Source organism: Eutrema salsugineum, unplaced genomic scaffold, assembly GCF_000478725.1.
Source record: "Eutrema salsugineum unplaced genomic scaffold, Eutsalg1_0 scaffold_9, whole genome shotgun sequence".
Classification (NCBI taxonomy): domain Eukaryota; kingdom Viridiplantae; phylum Streptophyta; class Magnoliopsida; order Brassicales; family Brassicaceae; genus Eutrema; species Eutrema salsugineum.
The window spans coordinates 6,073,379-6,097,485 of record NW_006256342.1 but is presented as its reverse complement, the minus strand read 5'-3'; the positions used below and the strand labels follow the sequence as shown (position 1 = coordinate 6,097,485).

Sequence of the window (24,107 nt, the reverse complement as noted above, 5' to 3'; positions counted from 1 at the left end):
CTTAATTTTAAATGAATATTCTTTTGCTTAAGAAGTTTATATATAAGTGAAGAGATAAATGACTAATTATCCTAGTACATGTAGGTGATCTATAAACATCATATAAGATTATCACATAAATTTTACGGGTGTTCTTAAGAAAACTATAGTATTTTTTCTCCCTCCAACTGTAATATTTGAAAAACATGTATGCAATCTATGCGTATTGTACTATTGTGATATTTGGATTAAAAAAACGCATATATTCGGATACACTAGGAATTCAATTCGTAACTCGTAAGAAAGCTGTACATATCTCTGTGTCTGAGTTTATTTACTAGTAAACGTTCGTAAGAAATTTTTATCAAAATGTTCGTAGGAAATTTCCTACAATTTTCCTATTATTTAAAATTTTAAAGGGCCAATTTCCTATAATTTATTTTTGTAGGTATTGAGTAAAAAAGAACTGTTTCTTACACGATATTTGTCGTAGAATTTTAGTTTAAAAAGTGAGGAGTAGTGTATGTTTGAGTTCTCCTATAGTATATTGCAGGTTGGTAGTTTTTCATGATCTATATTTCTTAATTAATGTCGAGCGTACTATAGTTTATTGTAAATAGCCTTTAGAATAACTAAAACGAATACTTATTGCTTTTTAGTTCTTACCGCCGCGTCATAACTCATTTAGATTTGAGATTATGCATATGTGAGTTATAAAGACCCAGCGAAAAAATATTAAAAACGTATATGTTTCCATTTATCATGTATAATCTGGACATGTGAATGCCATACATACACTCACTTATCTTTCTAATATGATTGGCATACATACACTCACTTATCTTTCTTATGATGATGATTTGTCATTTTGTCTCTTTTAAGGAATCTTGTCCCCATAAATCAAGACAGGCAAAAAAAAAGTATCAATCTTAAACCAAAAATAAAAAATATATATTAAAGATCTAAAAATAATTTTTATTAAAGAACGTTTTTCAAAATAAAGTGATACCACATATATCGCTTTATAAAATTCTGTTTTTTTTTCTAATTACGTACTCTGAGTCAAAACCTGTAATTTTTTCTGACTCAAAACCACAATTTGTAATATTAGTTTTGTCTCAAGCATTACTTAATCATGTTAATTAGGCTTTGCAGACCTTTTTACCAGTCGAGCTAGCACACTTGGTTACAGAGTTTATAACAATACTAGTTTTGTTTTCTGTTAAAGTAACAATACTATTTAAGCAAGAAAAACGAAAACATGAAACGAAAGGGAGATGAGTATCTATCGTGTGAAGTACACAATTTTAGAATGGGGAAGTTACCGAGTGAGATAGATTTGCGGGCTGTGTTATGTGAACGTGAATGAATGTACCTTGTTTCGTGTTAAAGTCATAAATTTTATAGTTGTATACTTGTATGTATAGATACATCTTAACTTGTGGAACACTAACTCTCAACTAATTTATACTGTTCACGTTAAAGCACATGTAGTACCGATCATTTTTTTCCCTAACGTTTTTATAGAGAAAACAATTACTTATTGATGATTAGAAAGTTCAGATCCATGGAACCTTAACTTTCATAAAAAAATGTGCGATCCACCATGATACTTTTTTGTATATATATACCAAAAGTCAAACTTGGCTCTTTTATGATACCTTAGACTTGAGATGATCAATTGGATATCACCACTAGGTTTAAAAGAAATTTGTTGCTAGGTCTACTTTGCCATTAATTTTCATTCATAAAACTTTAATTACACTCTGTGTGTCTTTGCGATGGCAGCGGAGAAGAAGGGTTTGCGACCGTACCTTTTGGTTGCCTTACCATCCTTCTAAACTCTTGATGCGGTGGTGAATCTTTTGCTGGTTGTGCACTCTTCACTAAGTTAGACCGGATAATCATTTTTCATGCGGCCAAGATGCTGAATATATGTTTGTTCCGGAAGTGGTTTGGTTTCCCTGGTTTAGACCGGTTTTGTACAACAGTTTTCCGGTAATATCCCTATCCCAGGCTTCCTAAGAAAACCGGAGAAATCGGGCATGTTAGGTTGGCCATCTAACCACATTCGGTCAGACGCCTGGTTTGATCCAGATGGTGAACCTCAGGTTTGCTAGGATCGAAAACGCCCAGGTAACAATCAACAACATAGACTTAAGCTGATCTTTCACCTACACCTGATAAGACAAGGGAAGAGGAGGGGTGAGTAATGGGGATTACTCAGTGAGAACCAGACCAGACTCCCTTTCCACTCATTCATTTCCAATTAACATGTCAAGAATAAATCCAACTAGCAACACACATGCATCCTAGCGATGCACAAACAACTAGCAAGCAATTGTGATGTCTCCAACCTTGCCAGGTCACACAGACAGGCACTGCCAGGTCACACAGACAGACTCTATATCGCCATGTCACAAAGACAGGCACCAGGTCACACAGACAGGTTCAACATTGCCAGATCACACAGACAGGCTTCCAGTCATATAGACTCCGGAAGGATCGGTGTACCTTCCCCCACCGTTGAACTACCGCTTTGGTCACACAGACAGCAATAGCCCAGCAAACAAGTCCATACCTCGGCACATCACCACCGAGATGAACATCTGATCTAGCTACACTACCAATCACTAACCACACATCAGGGTGAACAATCAAATATGCTGGTTCTTCCTCTAATGAGATCTTAATTCATTTCATTAGACTCACACATGGATCTAGCTAGATGCACAAGGAAACATCCTAGGCTCATCAGATCTAGACTCCACACACCAGAAGAAGACAAATGAATAAAAAGAAGACCCTAGATCTAATCCTCACCTTAGCAACAAAGTAGATCTGGACGCCTGACACGAAAACGACGATATCTCCTGGCATAGATCTCCGATCTGGATGAACTCGGTCTCCTTGGAAAGCTAACACTCGGGGCTACAGATTTATAGGTAACTCGTCTCGTGGATCCACACGGTTCGCCGGAAAATCGTCATGGAAAAAGGCGGCGGCGGCTAGGGTTTAAGAGAGAAGAAAGAGGGAGCGAAGCTGATGGGAGAGGAAAGAGCAGCGGCCAAGGGAGAGAGGAAAAGAAAGAGAGAGAGATAGAGGGAGAGAGCCACGGTGAGAGAGAGAAGTAGGATGGCGTGGCTGAGAGAAGGAGAAGAGAGGAGAAGAATGTGACTAGGGTTTTCCAAAAATGGAGAATGAGAGATTAGAGAACTATTTATAATTAGGGTTAATTTAGATGGGCTGACTTAATGGGTTGGATTAATGGGCTCGTAGGAGATTAAAAAGAGATTAAAAAGATTAGAATTGGGCTTAATTAGAAATAATAGTTTAATTTAAATAAACCGGGAATTGATTTTTAGTAACAACCGACCCGACGGGTCGGGGTGTTACAATCTTCCCCCTTTAATGGGATTCGTCCCCGAATCCTAGGGAAGAAGTTCCTGGAAGGAAATTCGAAAGCTAAATACCAAGAGAAATAAAAGCACAAGAGAGGAGAGGAGCTTGGTCGCAGAAAGAGAAAGAAGTCAGGAATGAGATCAGGAAATGGAAGCAAGAAATGAAATGGATCTAAAAGGAAAAATCAGAAATAAAAACAGGAGTGAAGAATTCAGAAGGAGATTAGGAATGGAACCACAAGGAATAATGGCACCAGAGAGGATAGAGGCTGAGAGGACAAAGGACAAAAATGAGACCATAAATGGAGCAGGAAAGAAATTAGAAATGAGATTAGAAGGAAAGGCAAAAATAATGTCAGAGGTGGAATCAAGCGGAAAGGCTGAGATGGAATCAGAAAGGACTCAGAACAGGAATTAGAAGTGAACCATGGCACCAGAAAAGATAATGGCTAGGAAAGAAAAAGCAGAAGGAGCCATAGGGCACATGGCGCCAAAAAAGAATTAAAGGCTAAGGGTTTAGAACGCAGAGTGATCAACAGAATCGTGAAGGAGGGAGAGTTTAAGGTATGATGCAATAAAAACATTTTAAGTAAAAGCCAAAACCATTTTATTAATGTGACAAGGAGGAGTAGAACTTTTTGTTTTTTTGTTTTTTTTGGAAAGGAAAAATGAAAACAACTTTTGCATAGAATCTAACTAATTCATAAGAAACCTAAAGCAATCAATAATCCAAACAAATAAAAAATAGAGTTCTACTCCTTTGAAAACTTTTTTTTAATATAAAAAGGGAACAATCAGAGGGAGGACCTTCTTCTGCTTCACTACCAGACGAAATGACGACCATCTCTTTGCTGAACTTCACTTGAGGAAAAGGAGTGAACTTCTTGCGCACAGGCTCTCGGGTCTTGAACAAAGGTCTAAGGTAAAAGGAAGGAAGGAAAGGAAAAAGAAAGCTATTGGTTGATAAGGCTGAGCAGGATTGGATACACACTAAGGCCACCGTGAAATCCTCTGAATCCGGATAAGAGTGTGAATTCCCCAAAGGTATTCAAGCACATCCGTTCTCTTTGGATAACACAGCTAGGTTCCTCGTCATTCCGAGATCGAACTCGCCTGACTTTTTACAGTCTGACAATTTCTATGAACTCTTGCGATGCCTGCCTTTTAATACCTTAACTATGTAGACCAGGTCTGAACCTAATCATACATGTTGATGGCTGCTATAGAACCAAAGATTGCATAGTCAGGACTGGCATCGCACAGTGTGGTAGTTCCAGAACAACCACCCTGGTACAGTCTGAACCACACAAATAACCAGTCTTGCCTAGAGGCAATTTTGTTGCAACTCCAAAGGCAGACTTAAACTACCACATGGTTAAGGACATAACCCTCTTCCATGCGGTTTCTCGCGTCCTGAACCTGGGCCCCTAACAACAAACAAGAAAGAGGATAGAGGAAACTATAAGACCAGCCGTCTATAAGTTGTTGGTTGTTCTAGGTTTGAAAACATTTTAAAACTTTTTAGTAAAAAATATTTTCACAAAAATATTTTTTTTTTGTAAAACACGGGCGCGACCTCCTAGGACAGAACTAGGAGATCTCCCTGGGGTCTGATACCATTTGTAACATCCCCATCCCAAGCTTCTTAAGAAAACCGGAGAAATCGGGCATGTTAGGTTGGCCATCTAACCACATTCGGTCAGACGTCTGGTTTGGTCCAGATGGTGAGCCTCAGGTCTGCGAGGATCGAAAACGCCCAGGTAACAATCAACAACATAGACTTAAGCTGATCTTTCACCTACACCTGATAAGACAAGGGAAGATGAAGGGTGAGTAATGGAGATTACTCAGTGAGAACCAGACCAGACTCCCTTCCCACTCATTCATTTCCAATTAACATGTCAAGAATAAATCCAACAAGCAACACACATGCATCCTAGCGATGCACAAACAACTAGCAAGCAATTGTGATGTCTCCACCCTTGCCAGGTCACACATACAGGCACTGCCAGGTCACACAGACAGGCTCTACATCGCCAGGTCACAAAGACAGGCACCAGGTCACACAGACAGGTTCAACATTGCCAGGTCACACAGACAGGCTTCCAGTCATATAGACTCCGGAAGGATCGGCGTACCTTCCCCCACCGTTGAACTACCGCTTTGGTCACACAGACAGCAATAGCCCAGCAAACAAGTCCATACCTCGGCACATCACCACCGAGATAAACACCTGATCTAGCTACACTACCAATCACTAACCACACATCAGGGTGAACAATCAAATATGTTGGTTCTTCTTCTAATGAGATCTTAATTCATTTCATTAGACTCACACATGGATCTAGCTAGATGCACAAGGAAACCTCCTAGGATCATCAGATCTAGACTCCACACACCAGAAGAAGACAAATGAATAAAAAGAAGATCCTAGATCTAATCCTCACCTTAGCAACAAAGTAGATCTGGACGCCTGACACGAAAACGACGATATCTCCTGGCATAGATCTCCGATCTGGATGAACTCGGTCTCCTTGGAAAGCTAACACTCGGGGCTACAGATTTATAGGTAACTCGTCTCGTGGATCCACACGGTTCGCCGGAAAAACGTAATGGAAGGAGGCGGCGGCGGCTAGGGTTTAAGAGAGAAGAAAGAGGGAGCGAAGCTGATGGGAGAGGAGAGAGCAGCGGCCAAGGGAGAGAGGAAAAGAAAGAGAGAGAGATAGAGGGAGAGAGCCACGGCGAGAGAGAAAAGGAGGATGGCGTGGCTGAGAGAAGGAGAAGAGAGGAGAAGAATGTGCTAGGATTTTCCAAAAATGGAGAATGAGAGATTAGAGAACTATTTATAATTAGGGTTAATTTAGATGAGCTGACTTAATGGGTTGGATTAATGGGCTCGCAGGAAATTAAAAAGAAATTAAAAAAATTAAAATTGGGCTTAATTAGAAATAATGATTTAATTTAAATAAACTGAAAATTGATTTTTAATAACAACCGATCCGGCGGGTCGGGGTGTTACATTTCCTTAGTTCCTTAACCAGGCCTTTTCAGGGTTTTGCTTTAGACTTTGTAATTGTCGATGTCAAATTCAATTAATATATATATGCAAATGCAAATTAACCTTTTGATAAAATAACTGACCAATATTATATTTGGACTAGTGGATGTAATTACTAATTATTTTCTATATATAATAACTGAAAGATTACAGATCGAAATTCACACTAGACTCTAAAACTTATGGAGTGATGGGTACTCAGGAGAAGTCCCCAACTTAACCAAAAGCACTCGTAATACTGCTCTTGTATGCTTAAGGGCTAGCTATCTAGTATGGGCCTGTGCATTGTGTAATACAATCGTGGGCTACACTTGCTCCATCTCTTGATCTCTTCTAATCAAAAGAAAGTGCTTATTTTAAAAAAAAAAAAAGTTTATATATGGGGTTTCATTTTCCTGAAAGAAAGACAAAATTTCCTAAGTGACATTTCTTGCAAGTTTATTTTCCACATCTTAACATTGCAAGGAAAGTTAAAAAAAAAATATATCATTTCACACTTAACCCTCTCTTAATTCTTTGGCTATATATAATTTTGTAACCTATATAAATTGTCAAAATTATATATATTTGAATAAATCTATAAAAATTTGTTATGTAAAATGGAGATTTGTACTCATAAATCTAATGGGACAATTAGTATTGTAAGTGAATTTGTCTTTGAAGATGAGTGTTTCAAATCATTTTACATGTCTTTTTTCTTTTTCTACAAATATGTCCATAATTATCATTTTTTTGTTTTGCCAAAACTATAATTTAAACACAATCTTATACGAATTGTAAAATAGTATATGTTTTAAAAATCAATATCGTATTAGATTATTTTTACCGTTTCAAAATAATGTTGACAAAGTAAAATACACAAGCGCATTTTACAAAATATCTTCAATCTAATCGGAGTCTAGAGTTAAGTGAATCTGATTCTAAATTTCTAATTGCGTACGGTACCAACACTTTCACAAAATAATGAAAATATCTTCCGTCAGACCATAAAAAAAAACAAATATCTTTCCCGATGACGTGGAAGAAGCGGAGTGGCGCAGGAGGTTAGATATTTGTTTTTGTCGGAGATATCATCTAGTGACGTGTGCTCATCGAATTAGGCGTAGATTTTTACTTGGGTATGATTAGTCATCTATCTCATTTTAATTACGAGACTGCCACTTCCTTCGCTTACCAAACTTCGTCTTCCACTTTAGCTTTCCGAGGGTATTTTCGTCGAACGAGTCTCCATCTAAGCGGAGATATATTAATAAAGTTTTTAAACAGACGCAAAAAAGAGAAAAATAATATCATAAGGCGCAGGAGAGCGTGACAGAGAGAAGATATTTTTGTGAGCGAAAATGGCGAGAGAACATGCGAGCGAAACGATCGGAAAACGAAAGAAACGCGGGAGAGTTGAAGAAGAAGACGAAAAGGAAGACATCGGAGATGGAATTGGAAAAGAAGTAGAAGAAGAGGTAGTAGGAGACGAGGAGCTTCCATTAGAGCTTGGGATGTTCTATTACCCAATGAATCCGCCTTCGTTTATTGTATCCGATGCTCTCGAGCCAGATTTTCCTTTGATCTACGTCAATAGAGTCTTCGAAGTCTTCACTGGTTATCGAGCCGATGAAGTTCTTGGTCAAAACTGGTATTAACTCCTATTTCCCCTTTTTTTCCTTGCTTCCTTTTGTTTTGGGTTGATCGTCGAAATTTGAATTTCTGTGGGAATTTTCTGTTCTCTGTTATCATTTCTCTTGGAAAATGCTGCATTTGGAGTAAGAAGTAGTCAAATTCTGTTCGATTTCATATCTGGAATGCGTCACTAAGCTTGATTGATGAACTTTTAGCTGGAGAAAGTAATGTTGAAGATACATTGTTTTATGAATAAGTTGCAATTATGAATAAGAATCTCTCTTGTTTTTTCCTTGGTTTCAGTCGATTCCTACAGTACAGGGACCCTCGTGCTCAAAGGCGACACCCATTGGTGGATCCTGTGGTTGTGTCTGAGATAAGAAGATGTCTTGAAGAAGGTATTGAGTTTCAAGGAGAGCTTCTCAATTTCAGAAAAGATGGCACTCCGCTGGTGAACAGAGTACGGCTTGCTCCAATACGTGACGATGATGGAACCATTACTCATGTAATTGGGATACAGGTCTTCTCCGAAACCACTATAGACCTAGACCGTGTCTCATATCCCGTCTTCAAACAACAGCTTGATCAGAAATCTGAGTGCTTGGTTGCAAGTGGAAGCCCGAGGTTCAGGGAGGATCATCAAGATGTCTGTGGGATATTGAAGCTCTCTGATGAAGTCTTGGCGCATAACATCTTGTTTCGGTTAACTCCAAGAGACGTTGCTTCCATTGGTTCAGCCTGCAGGAGGATGAGGCAGTTGACGAAAAACGAGAGCGTGAGGAAGATGGTTTGTCAAAATGCGTGGGGGAAAGAGATAACCGGAACATTGGAGATCATGACTAAGAAGCTACGATGGGGTCGTTTAGCCAGAGAGCTCACTACTCTCGAAGCTGTGTGTTGGCGAAAATTTACCGTTGGAGGGATTGTACAACCTTCTCGCTGCAATTTCAGTGCGTGTGCTGTTGGGAACCGGCTTGTGTTGTTTGGTGGGGAAGGTGTTAACATGCAGCCAATGGATGATACTTTTGTTCTCAATCTCGATTCAGAGTTTCCCGAGTGGCAACGTGTGAGGGTGAAGTCATCGCCTCCAGGACGTTGGGGACACACGCTCACGTGCCTCAACGGATCGTGGTTGGTAGTATTTGGAGGGTGTGGAAGAGAAGGATTGCTTAACGATGTCTTTGTGCTTGATCTAGACGCTAAGCATCCAACATGGAAAGAAGTAGCTGGAGGAACACCTCCATTGCCAAGATCTTGGCACAGCTCGTGCACCATTGAAGGATCTAAACTGGTTGTCTCAGGTGGCTGCACAGACGCTGGGGTGCTTCTCAGCGACACTTTCTTGTTGGATCTAACAACAGATAAACCGAAATGGAGAGAGATCCCGACCTCATGGGCTCCTCCTTGTAGGCTTGGACATTCTCTATCGGTGTTTGGCCGGACTAAAATCTTAATGTTTGGTGGGCTTGCAAATAGCGGTCATCTAAAGCTAAGGTCAGGGGAGGCATATACTATAGACTTGGAAGATGAAAAACCGAGATGGAGAGAGCTCGAGTGTAGCGCATTCACAGGTGAGGTTGCACCGCCTCCAAGATTGGATCACGTGGCTGTGAGCATGCCGTGTGGTAGAGTCATCGTCTTTGGAGGCTCTATTGCAGGGCTTCACTCTCCTTCGCAGTTGTTTTTAATAGATCCTGCAGAAGAGAAACCGTCGTGGAGGATCCTGAATGTCCCCGGAAAACCGCCTAAGTTTGCTTGGGGACATAGCACATGCGTTGTTGGAGGGACTAGAGTTTTGGTCCTGGGTGGTCACACGGGTGAGGAATGGATACTCAATGAGTTACATGAACTCTGCTTGGCTAGCCGACAGGACTCAGATATGTAAGCAAAGCTTCTGCTGTTTTTTGTGTCCTTTGGTTTTGTATCTGTTATAAATTCAGCTAATAGAGTCTGTACATAGTGAGTTAGTGATCGTTTGTACGGTTTAGATATTCATGTAATGTTAAAAGGTTTTGATGTATGAAGGTTTCTCACTTTTTAAGGTTGGAGATCTGTGAATATAGAGACATATATCAACAAAGTCAAAAGTAGAAATAATCACACAACACCTCAAGTAGTGTAAGAACACAACTCCAAATGCAAAAGCTAAAAACCTATACACAGCCCAGACAAACTACTTTCCGTAGGACAGAAAATGTTATGCCAAAATGTCAAACATATCTCCCCTCCTTCCTCCCATTTTTCCCCGTCATTGCTAAGCAGTGTAAGCCAATCTAAGTCAGAAAGCATACTCATCTTTCTCTTTTTTTCTTTTTCTTTTCTCTTTTTGTGGTTGTTACCATAGCATGCTGATGAGTTTCTATGGTAATACAATAAATCACAAAGAGGATGTAAAGAAAGCAAGTGAATAAGAAGATATAACGGTTAAAAGGAGCTTTAAAAACACTGATACGACCACGAGAACTAGTCTCGTCCCTCATCTCATTGTGTGCTCCTCGTTAACCCACTTCGTCCAGTAGCTCTGCAGAAATTTAGAGGATCAAATAGTTTTTTGGAGACAATGATAATGTAACTGATTGTAGAATTGGACAAAGTTATATATAACATGCGATATTGGTCTTGCTCTAGATACCTTGCAGCAAGAATCTGGGCGGTGTTGGATGAGTTCTTCGTGTGTGATGACCTTTTAGCTCTACTATCCTGATCTTTATCCACACGCATTGCAGCGACCTCTTTCTCCATAGCAGCTACCTCCCTTCTCATCTTCTTCGCTTCAACCTCCATTGCCTTTGTTAAAGTTTCAACTTTTTTCGCTAGCATCTACGAAAACATTTCAAAACTTCCATTTAAAAGCAGTCTTTTAAGCAAAAAAATCATATGGGATATTCCAGAAATTCACCTCTATGGCATCATCCTTGTCTTTGAGGCTTTGATCCTTTTCATGAGAAGATTTTCTCAAGGCTACTACTTCCTTTTGTAGTAAATCATACAAAACCCCTGGGACATTGTCTTCAGTTGCTGGTGCAGGGAGTTCGCTTGGTGGCTTCTCCTCTGAAGTTTCTTTCCAGGCATCAGGTGACTCTGGCTCTTTCGCGTCGTCACAAGCCTTGGTAAATGAATAATTCCCAGGTCCGTTTAATAGTGCTTTGCCTCGATCCAGTGATCTTGTGCCTCCATCAAATGACTTAGATGTTCCTTTAGCATTCTTCAATACCGAGGTGGAATTAGAAGTAAAAGAATTTCTCATCTGAAAAGATGGAGATTTCTTTGACAAAAAGCCGTTTGATGCAAACTTTTGTAAATTATCTGATCCACCAAGTGACTGCCTGCGAGAGGGTCCATTACTCATGCTTCTTCCCTCAGGTGTGTTCCTTACACTGCTGCTTGATGTGCCTCTCAGCGTCTCTTCAAGCACTTTAAGTCGTAGTTGAAACCTGTCCTGGAATATTTTCAAAGAAATAGTTTATTGAGTTAAAGTTAAACACGAGCAAATGTTAGAAGATGACTAACGCATGAATAAGAGATGAATACTTTTAGCTGTGCTTCAGATTTCGCAGCTCTATCTGATATGGCAAGCTTATCGCGGAGTTGCTGCATCTCTCCCTGCAAGAAGAGAGTTAAGAGTTAAAGGATGTGGGTCTGTGCCTTTGTCACTGCAAAGAATCTGCAATCCAAGAATTTTGGAGAAGGACAATCATATCAAAGTGAACCTGTAGAAACCTTCTTTCTTCAAGCCATTGCTTCACCGGCATCACTTTATCATTGCCGTCTTTCCATTCATTTGCAACCACCGTTGCAACTCTGTTTGCTGTAACCTTAGCACGTGCAAGTTCCCGGTCAAGAGTTTTTCGTTCTTCCTGAAAAAGCAGACCAAGAAGTATTTCTTCATCAAAATTCTATGACAAAAAAAAACACTAAAGACTTGTTTTTTCTTCTTCTCCAGTCATCTTATGAATTGTATTTAATTACGTTCATCTCTTGAAACTTCCGCTGATAATCCCTAACGGCATTTGCAGCAGCGCCACCAGCAAGAACAGCCTCTTCCAGCTCTCGTACAGTCTGAGTAAGCTTTTCCACTTCAGCAACCTTTTGCCTGTGCATTTTGTCTAGAATTTTGTTTTCTTCCTAAACAAACAAATAGATAATAAGTAGTTGAGAAACAATGCGTGATTGAGTAGAAGGCATTCCAAAGCCTAATTAACTAGTTATAAAGAAGAGGGTGATGAGTAACAGCACCTGACAGATTTCTATTTGTTTCATCAACTCTTGGTTCTTATTTTGAAGATCATCAACTAAAGCAGCTTTTGCCAAGGCAGTTTGAACAGTCCTCTCAGCATCAAGTAAAGCCGCTTCTTTCGATTTAGTGAGACGATCCAAGGCTCTGTTATCTTCTTGAAGTTTCCCAATCTAAAGCAGAAGTATCGTAACTAATCAATTTCCGCTATGAAAGTACACAGCACCGGAATTGGACTTGAAATATGCGGAAAATACCTCGGAGCGTGCAAGCTTAAGCTCAGCTTCTAATGGGGCTAGAATGGCTTCAATTGGAGGCATGTCGTCATCTTTTTGAGCAGCATGGACCCTTCTCAAGGTAGCTTCAGCAGCAAACTGAGCAGCCATGGAGGCTTTCTTTTCCTCATTGATCTTCTTGATTTCTAGATTCTGCAACATATTTGTTTATTAATCAGATTTCCAGCGAAATGAACATAGGAAGAAAAACAGAAGTGGTCTTGAAAGAGGGACTTCGATACATACTTTGCTCTCGAGAAGTGATTCAGTTAACTTGAGCTTCTCCTCCAGCCTTGTAAGGTCATCGGTAAGCTATAATCCCAATAGAGCATATGAGAGAATGTCAGTTTAAAGGAGCTTGAAGCTCATCAGTAATCATAGAGTCAAGAACTGAGACATGATATAGCCATTGATGAAAAACTTAGAAGCAAAATGATTCATATGAATCATGACAAACAAAGCTCTGAATCTTCTCCCACAACATTCCCATAAACCAATCCTTGATTACTCAAATTGAAACTAAATAAACTGATCCTAAATCTCAATCTAGATTAAAATAGAAATATCAATATATTTAGCACACCTCTTCAACAGCTTTCTCTCTTTGCCTCTCAGATAGCCTCAAAGCTTTGATCTCGGCGTGTGCTTCGCCTAATTCTCGATCCTTATCTGCAAAGAAGAAATAAAAAATAATGAGTCCAGACACCAAAACTTAGATCTGAATCGACACAAGAAAAACACAATAGATCGAGAAGGCATTATTCGCACCTCTAACTTCATTCTCAAGCCGATTAAGCTCCACCTTCACTGGATCCGAGCCATGGAGAAGAGTGATGAACTCATTGTCGGCGGCGGCGTCGAAGCTAGGCCTAACCGGTCTCCTCCTCGACGAGCTTTTCCCTCCGCCGCCTCCACTGCTCTCCTTGTAAGACGCCGACACCGTCAGCGACGGATACGGCGTCGGAACCGCAGGCGTCTCAGTTGACGACGCCGATAAACCTCCGTCGGCCGAAACATCCGACATCTCCGATCTGATGATCCTTCGATTTCTCCCTCACCAACACATCCAAAAATCCTCAGGATCCAAAAATGCAATGTGTTATGATACACACAGATGAGGACAAATTTACAGAGAGAGTAGCCAGCAAGTGAGCTTAATAATGCAGATTTCTAGAGAGAGAAAGAGAGCGATCCAAATGCTTTTCTCTGGTTTTCAAATCAGAGTCCCACGGAGAGAGAGAGAGTGATGCTAAACTAGAGAGAGAATAAGATAGGAACAAGAGAGAGAGAGAGAGAGAGAGAGAGAGAGAGAGAGTGAGATTTAAATGCTGTGTCACAGTGTTTTCTCTCTCTAATAGTGTGACAAGACTAGAAGAGGAAAGAAAGACTGGATTAATCAATGTTCACTTGATCAGGCACTTAAGTACAAATTATCAGATTAATTAATAATAATCTAATTGATTTAGTTCCTTGGTTTATTATAGTAATAAAATGGGGATATATCGGTGGATAGTTAATTGTCTTGGTTGTTTAGTGATGTGATTAGTGAGAAAAAGCCGTGATTAGTCAAAGAGATTCTTTGCGCGTGAAAGGAGGGAACGTGTATTATGTCTTTTTTTTCTTGTCAACTACGTGTTCAATGTCTATTGTCTAATCTGTTCATCTCCTTCTCTTTTTTTTTTTCTTTTTAAGGGATAATCAATAATGTATAATTTCTCTTTTTTTTTACATTTGATTGCTTTTCTTTCTATTAATAAAAGTCCATTAAAATTGAAATATTTTGAAAGTCGTTGCCACGAAAGTAATTTTTGGAGTTAGTACTAAGAAGTGTTTTAAAGTTTTGAAAATAAAATACTAGACATACATACATACATATACCGTTCTATAAAAAAAAATTGGACGAATATCTATATTTAATAAAATAAAGAGAATGACAACAAAGTCACATTTTATCTTACGGCTTACAAAAAGACACAATTATTTCTCTACTCTCTCTATATATACAACAGAAAGAAAACAACACGATCCAAGGAAAACTTTAACAGATGAAAGGTTTTCTACATCATTCTTGTTCATTACCTTTGAGGATATTGAACTTGCACAATGGACATGTGGCGTTCATTTTCAGCCATTTCACGATGCAAGTGGAATGAAAGTGGTGGTTGCAAGGAAGTGCCACCAGCTCTGTTCCATCTTCATATGAACTCAGACATATACAGCAATCCTACACAACAAAACCCATCAAAAGAAACCTCTAAAAAACTTCATTTCAATTTTCTCTTAATCAAAACATCCACAAGACAATAACTTTCGACATAACAAACTTACAGCATCTTCAGGCAGAAGCACACGTTCGTTTCCCGAGTAGTCAGTGCCTGCCTCGATTGGTATCATTTTCCCGCCACCGTCACTTTGCTTTTCGCCATTGTTCATCATTTGGAACTTGTACTTGGGAAGGATACTGAGATCTGCTTCTGATGCACCCTCCTGTAACACATATAAAACACGTGTTTACTGATTTCACTTCTTCCAAAGCTTAAGTCAAATTTTCTTTGTTTAGCTCATACCTGCCCGGCAACAGCGTAAAGAAGAGCAATAATACAAGGGAGACAGCAACAGAGTGCGATTCCGATAAGACATGCCAGTATAACGCAAAAGACGGCGAAGAACACATCAAATGCCAAGAAAACAAAAGTCAACCTGCAAGCAATTTAAACATTGTGATGCCATTGCCATTTCAGCAAGCAAACAAAGGAAAACATAAGATCAAATGATGAAAATGAGTTCTCAGTAAGAAACATTGAGCATATCAACACATACCAGTACAAATGCGATGCATTTTGAAGAAGGATATCACCACCAGATATAAGCCAGTAGAAGCCAACGATCCACCAGACGAATGATATTATGGTGTTAAACGATTCGCAAGTCTTAGTGCTGAGAGAAATTTGATTGTGAAACCATTAATAAATAATTCTTTGCTCAAAGAACAAATCAACACAAACAAGAACTTGATAACACACATTTCACAGTTCCATCACGAGTGCAGAATAATATAGTTATTCTTAGGATCAGCACTCTTAAGATAGAACTTTCTAGATTCCAAGCATGACAGGAAAGTGATATAACCTTGACAAAAGGACTAATCTTTTTCATGCTTCCCCAATCTAAGAGTACTCTTCATAGTAATTATGACACAGGAAAGACAAGATGCATTGTCGGGTCTGGATAATATCCTAAAAATCTAAACTTTTAGCCAAGGTGATAGAGAGATTGATATCAAGTAAAAGAAACCCTCAATCACAAAGCAAAGCTGAACCAAAGAAAAGTTTCAAACTTTGAAATCCCATTGTCTAATAAATGGTGTTTCCGAGTCAGATAGAGATTTGAGAAGGAGAAAGCTAACCTGAGGATCCTCTCATCACCATCCTCATCCTCGCTATCATGACTATTTCTTCCATGAACAGAACCTTCACCAGCTTCCAAATCCCCACCTCGCCGGCTCGTGTTGTTCCTCTTCCTAAACTCCAACCACACAAGCACCACATGAACAAGACACTGAAGAGCGTACCCACAGATCCAAACCCTAATCGGCACGTTAGGATTCTCGTCCTTGGAAACCAAAAGCATCACTATAGCAACAACCACAAAAGCAGTGTTCCAAAGCATATCAAGAGCCACGACGGGTTTAGAGTATCCCCAATCGGCTCGTCGATCCTCAAGCTCCTGAGCAGCTGTCTCTCTTACAACCATCGAAGCCCCTCGCCGACCGGAAGCTCGGCCTAACAGGACCGCGATTACAGGCTGTCGGCGTCTCGGCGAGTTTTGTCGAGAGCGGAGAAGCGGTGTGTTTGAGTCGGACATGGTTGGTGAACCGGAAGGAGATTCAGACATGGTCGAATCCGTCTGAGATTTTGAGATAAATCTAGGGTTTGTTGTTTCTTGTACCCACCACTCAAAAAAGTAAGAAACCGAAGGTCAAAATAGCGAAAGATGGATACTTTGTTTTCCTCTGTAATCTCTAGATTTCTGTAGTTAAAAAGAGATTGATTTGATTTGGTTGTTGAAAGACAAAAACAAAAAGATGTCGACCATTTGGTAAATCGGTGAGTCATAAGTCATAACGTATTGAAACGCAGTGTTTCGATTTCAGAGACACTCCATTTCGTTCAGAGGTTTTGGTCTTCTTCTTTAGATTCGTCGAGACTTCACTGCCGATATATTTCTCCTACTTCTATTCCGATTCCGATACACTCTCTAAACTCGGAGACCCAAAAGGCCAAAACTTTCACGTAGCAGAGACTCAAAGCGTAAAACCCAAATCAAGCAATTCGATCCGGATTCGTTTTTCGGAGTCCGATTTTAAATTTATAGTCGAAACGGAGAGAAATGTCGGAGGGGGAGAGAGAGCACCCAAGGCTGATTCTGCACAATTTCCTCTCGCCGGAAGAGTGCAAGGAGCTCGAGTTCATACACAAGAGTTGCAGTACGGTCGGGTACAGACCAAATGTCTTCTCCACCACTCTCTCTCACCTCATCGCCACCAATTCTCCTCACCTCATTATCCCTTTCGTCTCCATTCGAGGTCAGTCCTCCACATTTTTCTGAATTTACAGCCCTTTTTGATGATGATCTGATTGCGTTTTGAGTAAAACAGAAAGGTTGAAAGAGAAAATGGAGGAAACATTTGGGTGTGAGTATGAGCTGTTTATCGAATTCACAGGTTTAATTAGGTAAATAAGTAGCTTTTCCTCTCCACTTATTTAGAGGAAGAGCCAATAAGAAACTGAAAAATGTTTTGTTTTTGTTTGTTTGAGCTTGAATCAGCTGGTGCAGAGGAGCTAGCATTGGGTGGCACAGTGATGATAACAGACAGTATCTGAAACAAAGGGATTTCGCGGTTCGTGTTCACTCAACCTATATGATCATTCCCGATACGAGGTTTATGTAAATGAATTTGGTTTTTAGTTGGTTTGAAGGCAGTTTGTTACTTGAATAGCTACGGGAAAGAATTCAAAGGCGGGCTTTTTCGTTTTCAGAGTGGAGAACCAGCAACTATTGCTCCTTCGGCTGGAGTAAGTATGTCCTTTCTCAGTTGGATCAATTGTTACTTCTCGGATTTTTCACAAGATTCTTAGTTGGATAATGAGTTTTGTGTCTTGACCAGGATGTTATCATGTACACAGCTGATGACCGGAATATTCATTCGGTTGATGAGGTTTCGCCTCCTTCTTTGTTTGTTTTAATATCTTCCATGTAGATATAAGTTAACTAATGGAACCTCACAGGTAACAGATGGAGAAAGATTGACACTTGCACTGTGGTTTAGCCGGGATTCATCTCATGACGAGGATTCTAAGCTTGTTTCTCGTCTTTCCCAATGCACATTATCATCACATAGATTTTGCCTTCCTTTGCCTGCATCTACTAACATGTACTGGTTCTGTCCTCATCAAGAGGCTAATCAAAACATAGGTTTTGAAATCTGCGTTGCGAGGTTGCATCTTCTTGATTTCGAGTTACATAGCTTACAAGACAAAGATCATTCTCTAGAGGCCTCTGAACAACTCATGGGGCCACTACAAATAGCTAAAGGAAGAGAGTTGCTCACCAGAGAGTTTAAGAACATTCTTCATGCTCTTCAGGTACTTTCTCTTACTCATATGTTTAGCCGACTTTTACATAAGGCCTTGAGTGATGAGTTGCACACTTTACATTGAACCGGACCTTGTTATCAGTCGCAGATAAGGGTTTTTGGTCCGTATAGCTACATAACCCTGTGCTCATGGCTACATAGTTAATATCTTGTTAAAATGGTTTTCTTTGGTCATGTATAATCAAATGCTTTCTATTTTCTTTCCCATTTGTTGGATAACAGGTTGTTCAGTTCTACCATTGGAAAGCTTCTGAACTCAAAACTTCTAATGTCGAAAATGACACTGTAGAAGAGGTGAAAGCTATGACCCAACCGCATTTGGAAACTATCAATGCCCTGAAATCAGTTTTCCTGCCAGACGAGGGCCTCGTAACCACAATTTTTGGACATTCATGCTCCAATGGGGATAGGAAGGATTCACTTGACTTGACGGATATATCACCTGCGATTACCTCTTGGGAAGAGTATACTTGTAAGCTACACAAGGAGCTAGTATCATCCTTGCCTCAATGGAAAACGTATCAGACTATACATAAAGTCGATTAGATCTCTTCTGTTTTTTTTATCTATAAACGTTTCTGCTATTGGATCTCTTCTGTTTTTTTATTCCTCCCTCTTTGATGGAAACTTACATAGAAACATATTGTATTTTCCCTTTCAAGATTGTAACAAGAAAATACAGATACATAAAAATAGCCCAAGAATCAATGTGAATGTTTGGTATATATAGACAAGATCAAACGTTGGGACCTAGAAGAGAGAGGAGAAAAGCTCTGTAGTGACCAGTTGTATCAGAATGAACAGCATTGTACAAAGTCTTCTTGTATCTTTTACGGTACTCGGAAACGATGTACTGCATATCCACCTCTGCTCTTGTCACCACCATTCTTATCAACGCCGTATCATCTGTTCCTAACCCTTTCATCGATTTTCTCAGCGCCTGCGGTTTCAGTTCTCATGTTTAAAACCCGAAAAACCGATGCCTTGTGGTTTAAGAAACATGAAGTTAGGTTTTACCTTTGCGAAATAAAAAGAAGAGTTTTCAGCACATTGTAGAATTGTCAAAAGAACGTGCTCAAAGTTCCCTCTAGTCTCATCCCTTATCGCCTATCAAGATTGGAGAACAAGAAAGTTGAAGAAAATTTTGTTATCGGTATGAACTGTGTAGGGTTTCTTGAGTGAGAAGTTTCTTATTCTTGCTTGATTATACCTTTCCAAGTTCTTTGCCGTACATGGAACGGTAAGTAGATCTAACAGCGACCAAATGAGTCCTGCTTCGGTCTGTGAAAATCTGAATCAAAGTCTGGTCATCGGATTTACGCTTCCTCGCAACGGCGCTTTTGAGAACCCTAGCATCATTCTCTACGATCTTGTTATCGATCTCTGGTCCTTCATATCGTGTAGTGTTCAAATAAGCGAGCAAAACCTGTTTATATTACACATATACATTGTCAATGTATATATTATACTATCTCAATCAAGATGGTTGATCAGACAGAGACATACTCTTTTGTGATTGCCGGAAGCTTCAGATTCGATGTCTTGTTCGAGTTTGACACCGAAAGTGTTGAAGTAAACCTGTTTGATCTGACGAAGCTGAGAGCCAGTTCTTGTACATATGATCTCGGCCACAGCTTTGTGATCAGTCACGGCTCCTCTCAATGCGTGTTTCAGTATTGAAGCGTCTCGTTCCACTGCTTCAGGCATCCACAGAAGAACCGCTTTCTGAAATAAAATTTTAAAAAACGTCTTCAACCATTTTTGTGCGTAATAAATCATTTTTTTTTAGATGAATAACGATTCTTGTTAAGAGTTTTGTATTTTACTTTGAGATGACCGTGAAGCTCGGATTGGAGACGTTTTCGTAGGTCGTCTGAGAATTTGGTTTCGTATTCTTGTTCGATGAGAGCTCGTTGCGTTGCGTTGCGGTGAGCTAAAATGTTGATGATCACCGAAGTATCGCAACCTCTTCCTGCAAATTCCATGCACATGATTGTATGATTATACGTTATTAAACAACCAATTAAGTTCTAACCATACCTTTGAAGGCCTTAAAGAGCTGGTCAGCATCGACTCGAGGAGAAGGTACCGTCATTGGTATTTTCATTGTTGCCATTTTTTATTTCTTCCTCTAAAGATATTGTACAACTCTAAATCGTCCTTATGTTCTTATGTTCTTGTTTGTTTGTTTGTTTGTTTTTTGGTATTTTCTTGATCTTATTTTGGTTTTTGTTTTTGTTTTTTGTTGTTGTTGTTGGTGGTGGTGAATTGTGGATGTTTAATTGTTTAGGGAAGATTGTGTTTTGCCTTGAAATCTGCAAATTAAGGAAGTGGACATTAGACCTTGGTTTCAGGAGTTGAATCCTCTGTTTCGTCCAAATGTGACGATGAATGCTTTGATGCATAAAATTTAAACACAGTATTTTTTTTCTTGGGCCTAATTATTTACGTTCACATTCAAAAATAAAAAATACCATATGTATAGTATATGGCAAATTTTGTTTTGAGTTTTCCGAAAGAGATCGCAGGGCCATGTTATCACTATTAATATTGGCGTAGAACCATAATTATTTTATTCAAGAACATTCTATAATTATTTTTTAAATTCAAAAATTAATATGAGTCACGTCATGGAAGTTTATGTAATCATACACATGGTAGAAAATGAAACATGAAGATGAACTTTGATGAATGGGAGAGATACTCGAGACCTTCCAAAGCATCCAGAAGGTTTGACCTGATAGTCAACGAGTCTCTCTCCCACTGAAACCGGAGAGAAGGGTTTTTCTATTCGATTTTGAAACACTGGGCCAAAATTACAAATTAAAAAAAGGTTGTAAGGTTTTACTACAAAATGGATGTGGTCACTTTCGGAATCATAGTCGGAATTATCATTCTCTGCTTCTGCATCGTCTGCTTCATCACCATTGAAGGCACCTGCTGCACCAACCGCCGCTCTTCGTAGTTCTTGCATTTGATTTTGACGGAGACTCTTAGATGTCGCTCTCGCTGACGAGGCTCGTGGTTCCGTTTCTGCTTTTGGGTCTGTGTCTGGATCTGTGCGTAGAAACCGGATTCTCTCAGTCAACGCCGGCGCGTGAGGATCACGTGCATCATCACGGAGGTGGGTGTAGTCATTCGCATGATCACGATCACGATCATCATCATGTGAAGACGGAGCCGGTAAAGATGAAGTTGCCGGAGGAGCTTGCCGAGGAAGAGGACATGAGGCTGTGTGGGTTTGGTCCTTGTCTTCATCATGGTCACGATCACGATCACGAATCCAGTTCTAGTCTCTCTGGATTTGGTAATTTGATTCTTTGAATTTTACAGATTCATGGAGGAATCATGATTTTAGAAAATGCTACAAAATCCCCCTTTTGGCATTTGTCTCGAGTGAATGAATTTTTTTTTTTTTTTTTGTGATGATTAGATTCTTCTTCTTCTTTTTGTTTGTTTGTTTGCAGCACTGTGGATTAATGCATTGGGATGCTCTCTTTTGGTTAGCTTGGCTTCACTCATCTGTTTGGTTTTGCTGCCAGTTATGTTTGGTAAGCAAATCTCTCTGGATACATGTAATTTGTATCCCTATGAACCAAGAATGTTACCTCTCTAGTGTATTCATGTGCTACGTGCTCATGAGAGTAGCTGTTTCAGGTCTTTCGTTGTAACCAAGTTATGTTTCTATTTACAGTGAAAGGGAAGCCATCAAAATGGTTTGTTGATGCGCTGGCTCTCTTTGGGGTACGCCATTTGGTTATTTTGCAACACTAGCTTCTTTTCTGTGGCGGTGATGGTTTTGAAATCTTGAAAATGTTTGATTTAGCGATCTCTATACGCCACGTTTCGTCACAAATTCATCTTTTGGCATGTGTGCATGATCTGTTTGCTACTTGAAATAGTTTCGATTAATTGAATTTTATTTGTTTACCAGGCAGGAGCTATGTTGGGGGATGCTTTTCTACACCAATTGCCCCATGCTTTTGGTACAGTATTGGATACACTTATCTGATCTCTTTTTAGTATCTGCATTGTTCCATGAATTGGCTTTAAACCTTCTCATTTCATTTTTCTCTTTTTTTTTGTTTGTTTCCTTGTTGTTGTACTGGTGTGAATTTCAATTCGGTACCAAGATATATATTTTGAAGTCCATAAACTATTGTGTGGCAGGTGGTGGTCACTCTCACTCTCATGATCACCATGAGAGCCATGGCCATCATGATCATGATCATTCTCATTCGGATTCGCCTTCACACTCACATTCTATACAAGATCTGTCTGTTGGGTTGTCTGTTCTCGGTAAGTATCAAAACACTTGTTCTTTTGCTTGTTGAACACAGATCTTACACTTTAACTCGACCATCATTATTGATTGTCCAGCTGGGATTGTGGTCTTCCTTCTTGTGGAGAAGTTGGTGCGGTATGTCGAAGAAAACTCGTCTGGGTCCAATACTTGGGGCCATCATCACCACCACCACCATGCAGGCAGTAAGAAACTGAAAGATGAAGATCATAACAACGTGGACAAACAATCTTCCTCTGATGCAGCTTTAAATTCATCAGAGAAAGTCTCTAGCGACTCTAAGGATGGATCTCTCCGTAAGGTGAGAACCAGTTTTTCTATGCAGCTGCGGTAGATAAGTATTAGTTGAATTCAATAAGTAAGCAAAGAACATGGAACAATTAGTTTTGGTAGAACTTCTGTTTGATCAGTCTCTGGCATAGTTAATCTGGTAACGCGTTGTGGTTACTGAGTTACTTTACCTAATTGGGCAAACTACATATTATGAACTGTAAGTTCCTTGCAGAGAAAGACTTCTGCGGTTGATGCTGCTGATAAATCAGATTCAGGCGCAGAAATTACATCTGATGGGAAATTGGACAAATCAGAACAGGTGGAGACGCATTCAAGCCTAGTCTTTGGTTACCTCAACTTGTTCTCTGATGGTGTTGTAAGTACGTGCTCCTTTGTTATTTACTAAAGAAGTAGCTTTGTTTGGAACGATGAAAGATTGCAAAAAGAGATGCTTCATCTGAGAAGACGAGAATTTGTTGTGCAGCACAATTTTACTGATGGAATGGCGTTAGGAAGTGCGTTTCTCATCTACGGATCAGTTGGTGGATGGTCAAGAACTATGTTTTTACTTGCCCACGAGCTTCCCCAAGAGGTCCCTACTCTCCTTCCTAAACAAAACAATGAAATTCTGTATAGCAACAAATTAACTTCTCAAAAGATAATACTTGCAGATAGGTGATTTTGGGATTCTAGTGAGGTCAGGCTTCACTGTAACAAAAGCACTCTTCTTCAACTTCCTCTCTGCACTCGTCGCACTTGCAGGAACTGCATTGGCAAGTCTTTTATATCTTTATACAGCTTGAAAAAACCTGGCAGATCTCTAGAAACATTGAAAGTAAGCTATCTCAAGTGATATTTATTTGTCTCGGCCACAGGTTTTGGTCTGGGGAAATGAACCGGGACAGTCATCGTTGATTGAGGTATTAAAAATGACATACACTTTGCATTGCTTGGCATTGATTAACATCTAAATGTTTTTATTGAAATCTTTTTGCAGGGATTCACAGCGGGAGGATTCATATACATAGCTGTTGCTGGTGTTCTTGCGGAGATGAACAACTCTGGAAAATCGACACTAAAAAACAGTGCGTGTCATTTGATTTCTTTGATTCTTGGCATGAGCGTTGCCCTTGGCATCTCTCTTCTTGAATGAATCTCTCACAACAATATTTTTTTTTGTAAACCGATATAGAGGTCCCAAGAACTTGGGTTACAAGAATATTATACCCAGTTCTTAACTCTTTCAATTGAAAACTAGACATTTTTATAAACACAAACTTATGCTCATTACGATCTAAACTAGCAGCAATATAA

General features: G+C 39.6%; 6 protein-coding genes across 6 annotated transcripts; 3 read left to right on the top strand and 3 right to left on the bottom strand.

Moving 5' to 3' along the window:
- The first annotated feature begins 7,714 nt into the window (after positions 1–7,714).
- On the top strand, positions 7,715–10,093 carry LOC18008114 (adagio protein 3). The gene is made up of 2 exons (XM_006391128.2): positions 7,715–8,068; positions 8,356–10,093. The coding sequence occupies exons 1-2, from the start codon at positions 7,779–7,781 to the stop codon at positions 9,935–9,937; spliced, it is 1,872 nt and encodes a 623-aa protein (XP_006391190.1). The 5' UTR covers positions 7,715–7,778; the 3' UTR covers positions 9,938–10,093.
- Positions 10,094–10,140: 47 nt separating this feature from the next.
- LOC18008143 (microtubule-associated protein 70-1) lies at positions 10,141–13,850 on the bottom strand. The gene is made up of 11 exons (XM_006391127.2): positions 13,330–13,850; positions 13,145–13,230; positions 12,808–12,873; positions 12,544–12,714; positions 12,289–12,459; positions 12,022–12,177; positions 11,763–11,909; positions 11,584–11,655; positions 10,952–11,491; positions 10,685–10,872; positions 10,141–10,573 (listed from the first exon to the last, which is right to left on the bottom strand). The coding sequence occupies exons 1-11, from the start codon at positions 13,583–13,585 to the stop codon at positions 10,534–10,536; spliced, it is 1,893 nt and encodes a 630-aa protein (XP_006391189.1). The 5' UTR covers positions 13,586–13,850; the 3' UTR covers positions 10,141–10,533.
- Positions 13,851–14,456: 606 nt separating this feature from the next.
- Positions 14,457–16,587, bottom strand: LOC18008145 (E3 ubiquitin protein ligase RIE1). Its single transcript, XM_006391126.2, has 5 exons — positions 15,968–16,587; positions 15,382–15,498; positions 15,129–15,261; positions 14,890–15,048; positions 14,457–14,785 (listed from the first exon to the last, which is right to left on the bottom strand). The coding sequence occupies exons 1-5, from the start codon at positions 16,453–16,455 to the stop codon at positions 14,624–14,626; spliced, it is 1,059 nt and encodes a 352-aa protein (XP_006391188.2). The 5' UTR covers positions 16,456–16,587; the 3' UTR covers positions 14,457–14,623.
- Positions 16,588–16,817: 230 nt separating this feature from the next.
- Positions 16,818–18,833, top strand: LOC18008160. Its single transcript, XM_006391125.2, has 7 exons — positions 16,818–17,146; positions 17,219–17,294; positions 17,389–17,461; positions 17,541–17,636; positions 17,729–17,779; positions 17,850–18,206; positions 18,440–18,833. Exons 1-7 carry the CDS (start codon positions 16,951–16,953, stop codon positions 18,761–18,763), a joined length of 1,173 nt encoding a protein of 390 aa, XP_006391187.1. The 5' UTR covers positions 16,818–16,950; the 3' UTR covers positions 18,764–18,833.
- Positions 18,834–18,953: 120 nt separating this feature from the next.
- LOC18008162 (annexin D5) lies at positions 18,954–20,333 on the bottom strand. The gene is made up of 6 exons (XM_006391124.1): positions 20,258–20,333; positions 20,044–20,189; positions 19,724–19,942; positions 19,428–19,643; positions 19,235–19,324; positions 18,954–19,157 (listed from the first exon to the last, which is right to left on the bottom strand). The coding sequence occupies exons 1-6, from the start codon at positions 20,331–20,333 to the stop codon at positions 18,954–18,956; spliced, it is 951 nt and encodes a 316-aa protein (XP_006391186.1).
- Positions 20,334–21,113: 780 nt separating this feature from the next.
- Positions 21,114–24,078, top strand: LOC18008171 (IAA-alanine resistance protein 1). Its single transcript, XM_006391123.2, has 11 exons — positions 21,114–21,524; positions 21,685–21,768; positions 21,912–21,961; positions 22,152–22,203; positions 22,388–22,516; positions 22,598–22,821; positions 23,026–23,169; positions 23,278–23,385; positions 23,465–23,566; positions 23,669–23,713; positions 23,791–24,078. The coding sequence occupies exons 1-11, from the start codon at positions 21,215–21,217 to the stop codon at positions 23,944–23,946; spliced, it is 1,404 nt and encodes a 467-aa protein (XP_006391185.1). The 5' UTR covers positions 21,114–21,214; the 3' UTR covers positions 23,947–24,078.
- The last annotated feature ends 29 nt before the right edge of the window (positions 24,079–24,107 follow it).

Bases quoted from the DNA above. Each gene is read 5' to 3' on its own strand.
- LOC18008162 (XM_006391124.1), bottom strand. From the start codon at position 20,333: ATGGCAACAATGAAAATACCAATGACGGTACCTTCTCCTCGAGTCGAT. The intron at 19,943-20,043 runs GTAAAATACAAA...ATTTTATTTCAG, and splicing joins AGCTTCACGGTCATCTCAAA to AAAGCGGTTCTTCTGTGGAT. The intron at 19,325-19,427 runs GTATAATCAAGC...CAATCTTGATAG, and splicing joins ACGGCAAAGAACTTGGAAAG to GCGATAAGGGATGAGACTAG.
- LOC18008143 (XM_006391127.2), bottom strand. From the start codon at position 13,585: ATGTCGGATGTTTCGGCCGACGGAGGTTTATCGGCGTCGTCAACTGAG. The intron at 12,460-12,543 runs GTATTTTCCGCA...CTTCTGCTTTAG, and splicing joins TTAAGCTTGCACGCTCCGAG to ATTGGGAAACTTCAAGAAGA. The intron at 11,656-11,762 runs GTTCACTTTGAT...CTCTTCTTGCAG, and splicing joins AAGAAAGAAGGTTTCTACAG to GGAGAGATGCAGCAACTCCG.
- LOC18008171 (XM_006391123.2), top strand. From the start codon at position 21,215: ATGTCGCTCTCGCTGACGAGGCTCGTGGTTCCGTTTCTGCTTTTGGGT. The intron at 21,962-22,151 runs GTACGCCATTTG...TTTGTTTACCAG, and splicing joins ATGCGCTGGCTCTCTTTGGG to GCAGGAGCTATGTTGGGGGA. The intron at 23,714-23,790 runs GTATTAAAAATG...ATCTTTTTGCAG, and splicing joins GACAGTCATCGTTGATTGAG to GGATTCACAGCGGGAGGATT.
- LOC18008145 (XM_006391126.2), bottom strand. From the start codon at position 16,455: ATGTCTGAATCTCCTTCCGGTTCACCAACCATGTCCGACTCAAACACA. The intron at 15,262-15,381 runs GTATGTGTTGAT...AATTGCTTGCAG, and splicing joins AATGCATCGCATTTGTACTG to GTTGACTTTTGTTTTCTTGG. The intron at 15,049-15,128 runs GTATGAGCTAAA...TATGTGTTACAG, and splicing joins TTTACGCTGTTGCCGGGCAG to GAGGGTGCATCAGAAGCAGA.
- LOC18008114 (XM_006391128.2), top strand. From the start codon at position 7,779: ATGGCGAGAGAACATGCGAGCGAAACGATCGGAAAACGAAAGAAACGC. The intron at 8,069-8,355 runs GTATTAACTCCT...CCTTGGTTTCAG, and splicing joins GAAGTTCTTGGTCAAAACTG to TCGATTCCTACAGTACAGGG.
- LOC18008160 (XM_006391125.2), top strand. From the start codon at position 16,951: ATGTCGGAGGGGGAGAGAGAGCACCCAAGGCTGATTCTGCACAATTTC. The intron at 17,295-17,388 runs GTAAATAAGTAG...AGCTTGAATCAG, and splicing joins GAATTCACAGGTTTAATTAG to CTGGTGCAGAGGAGCTAGCA. The intron at 17,637-17,728 runs GTAAGTATGTCC...TGTCTTGACCAG, and splicing joins CTATTGCTCCTTCGGCTGGA to GATGTTATCATGTACACAGC.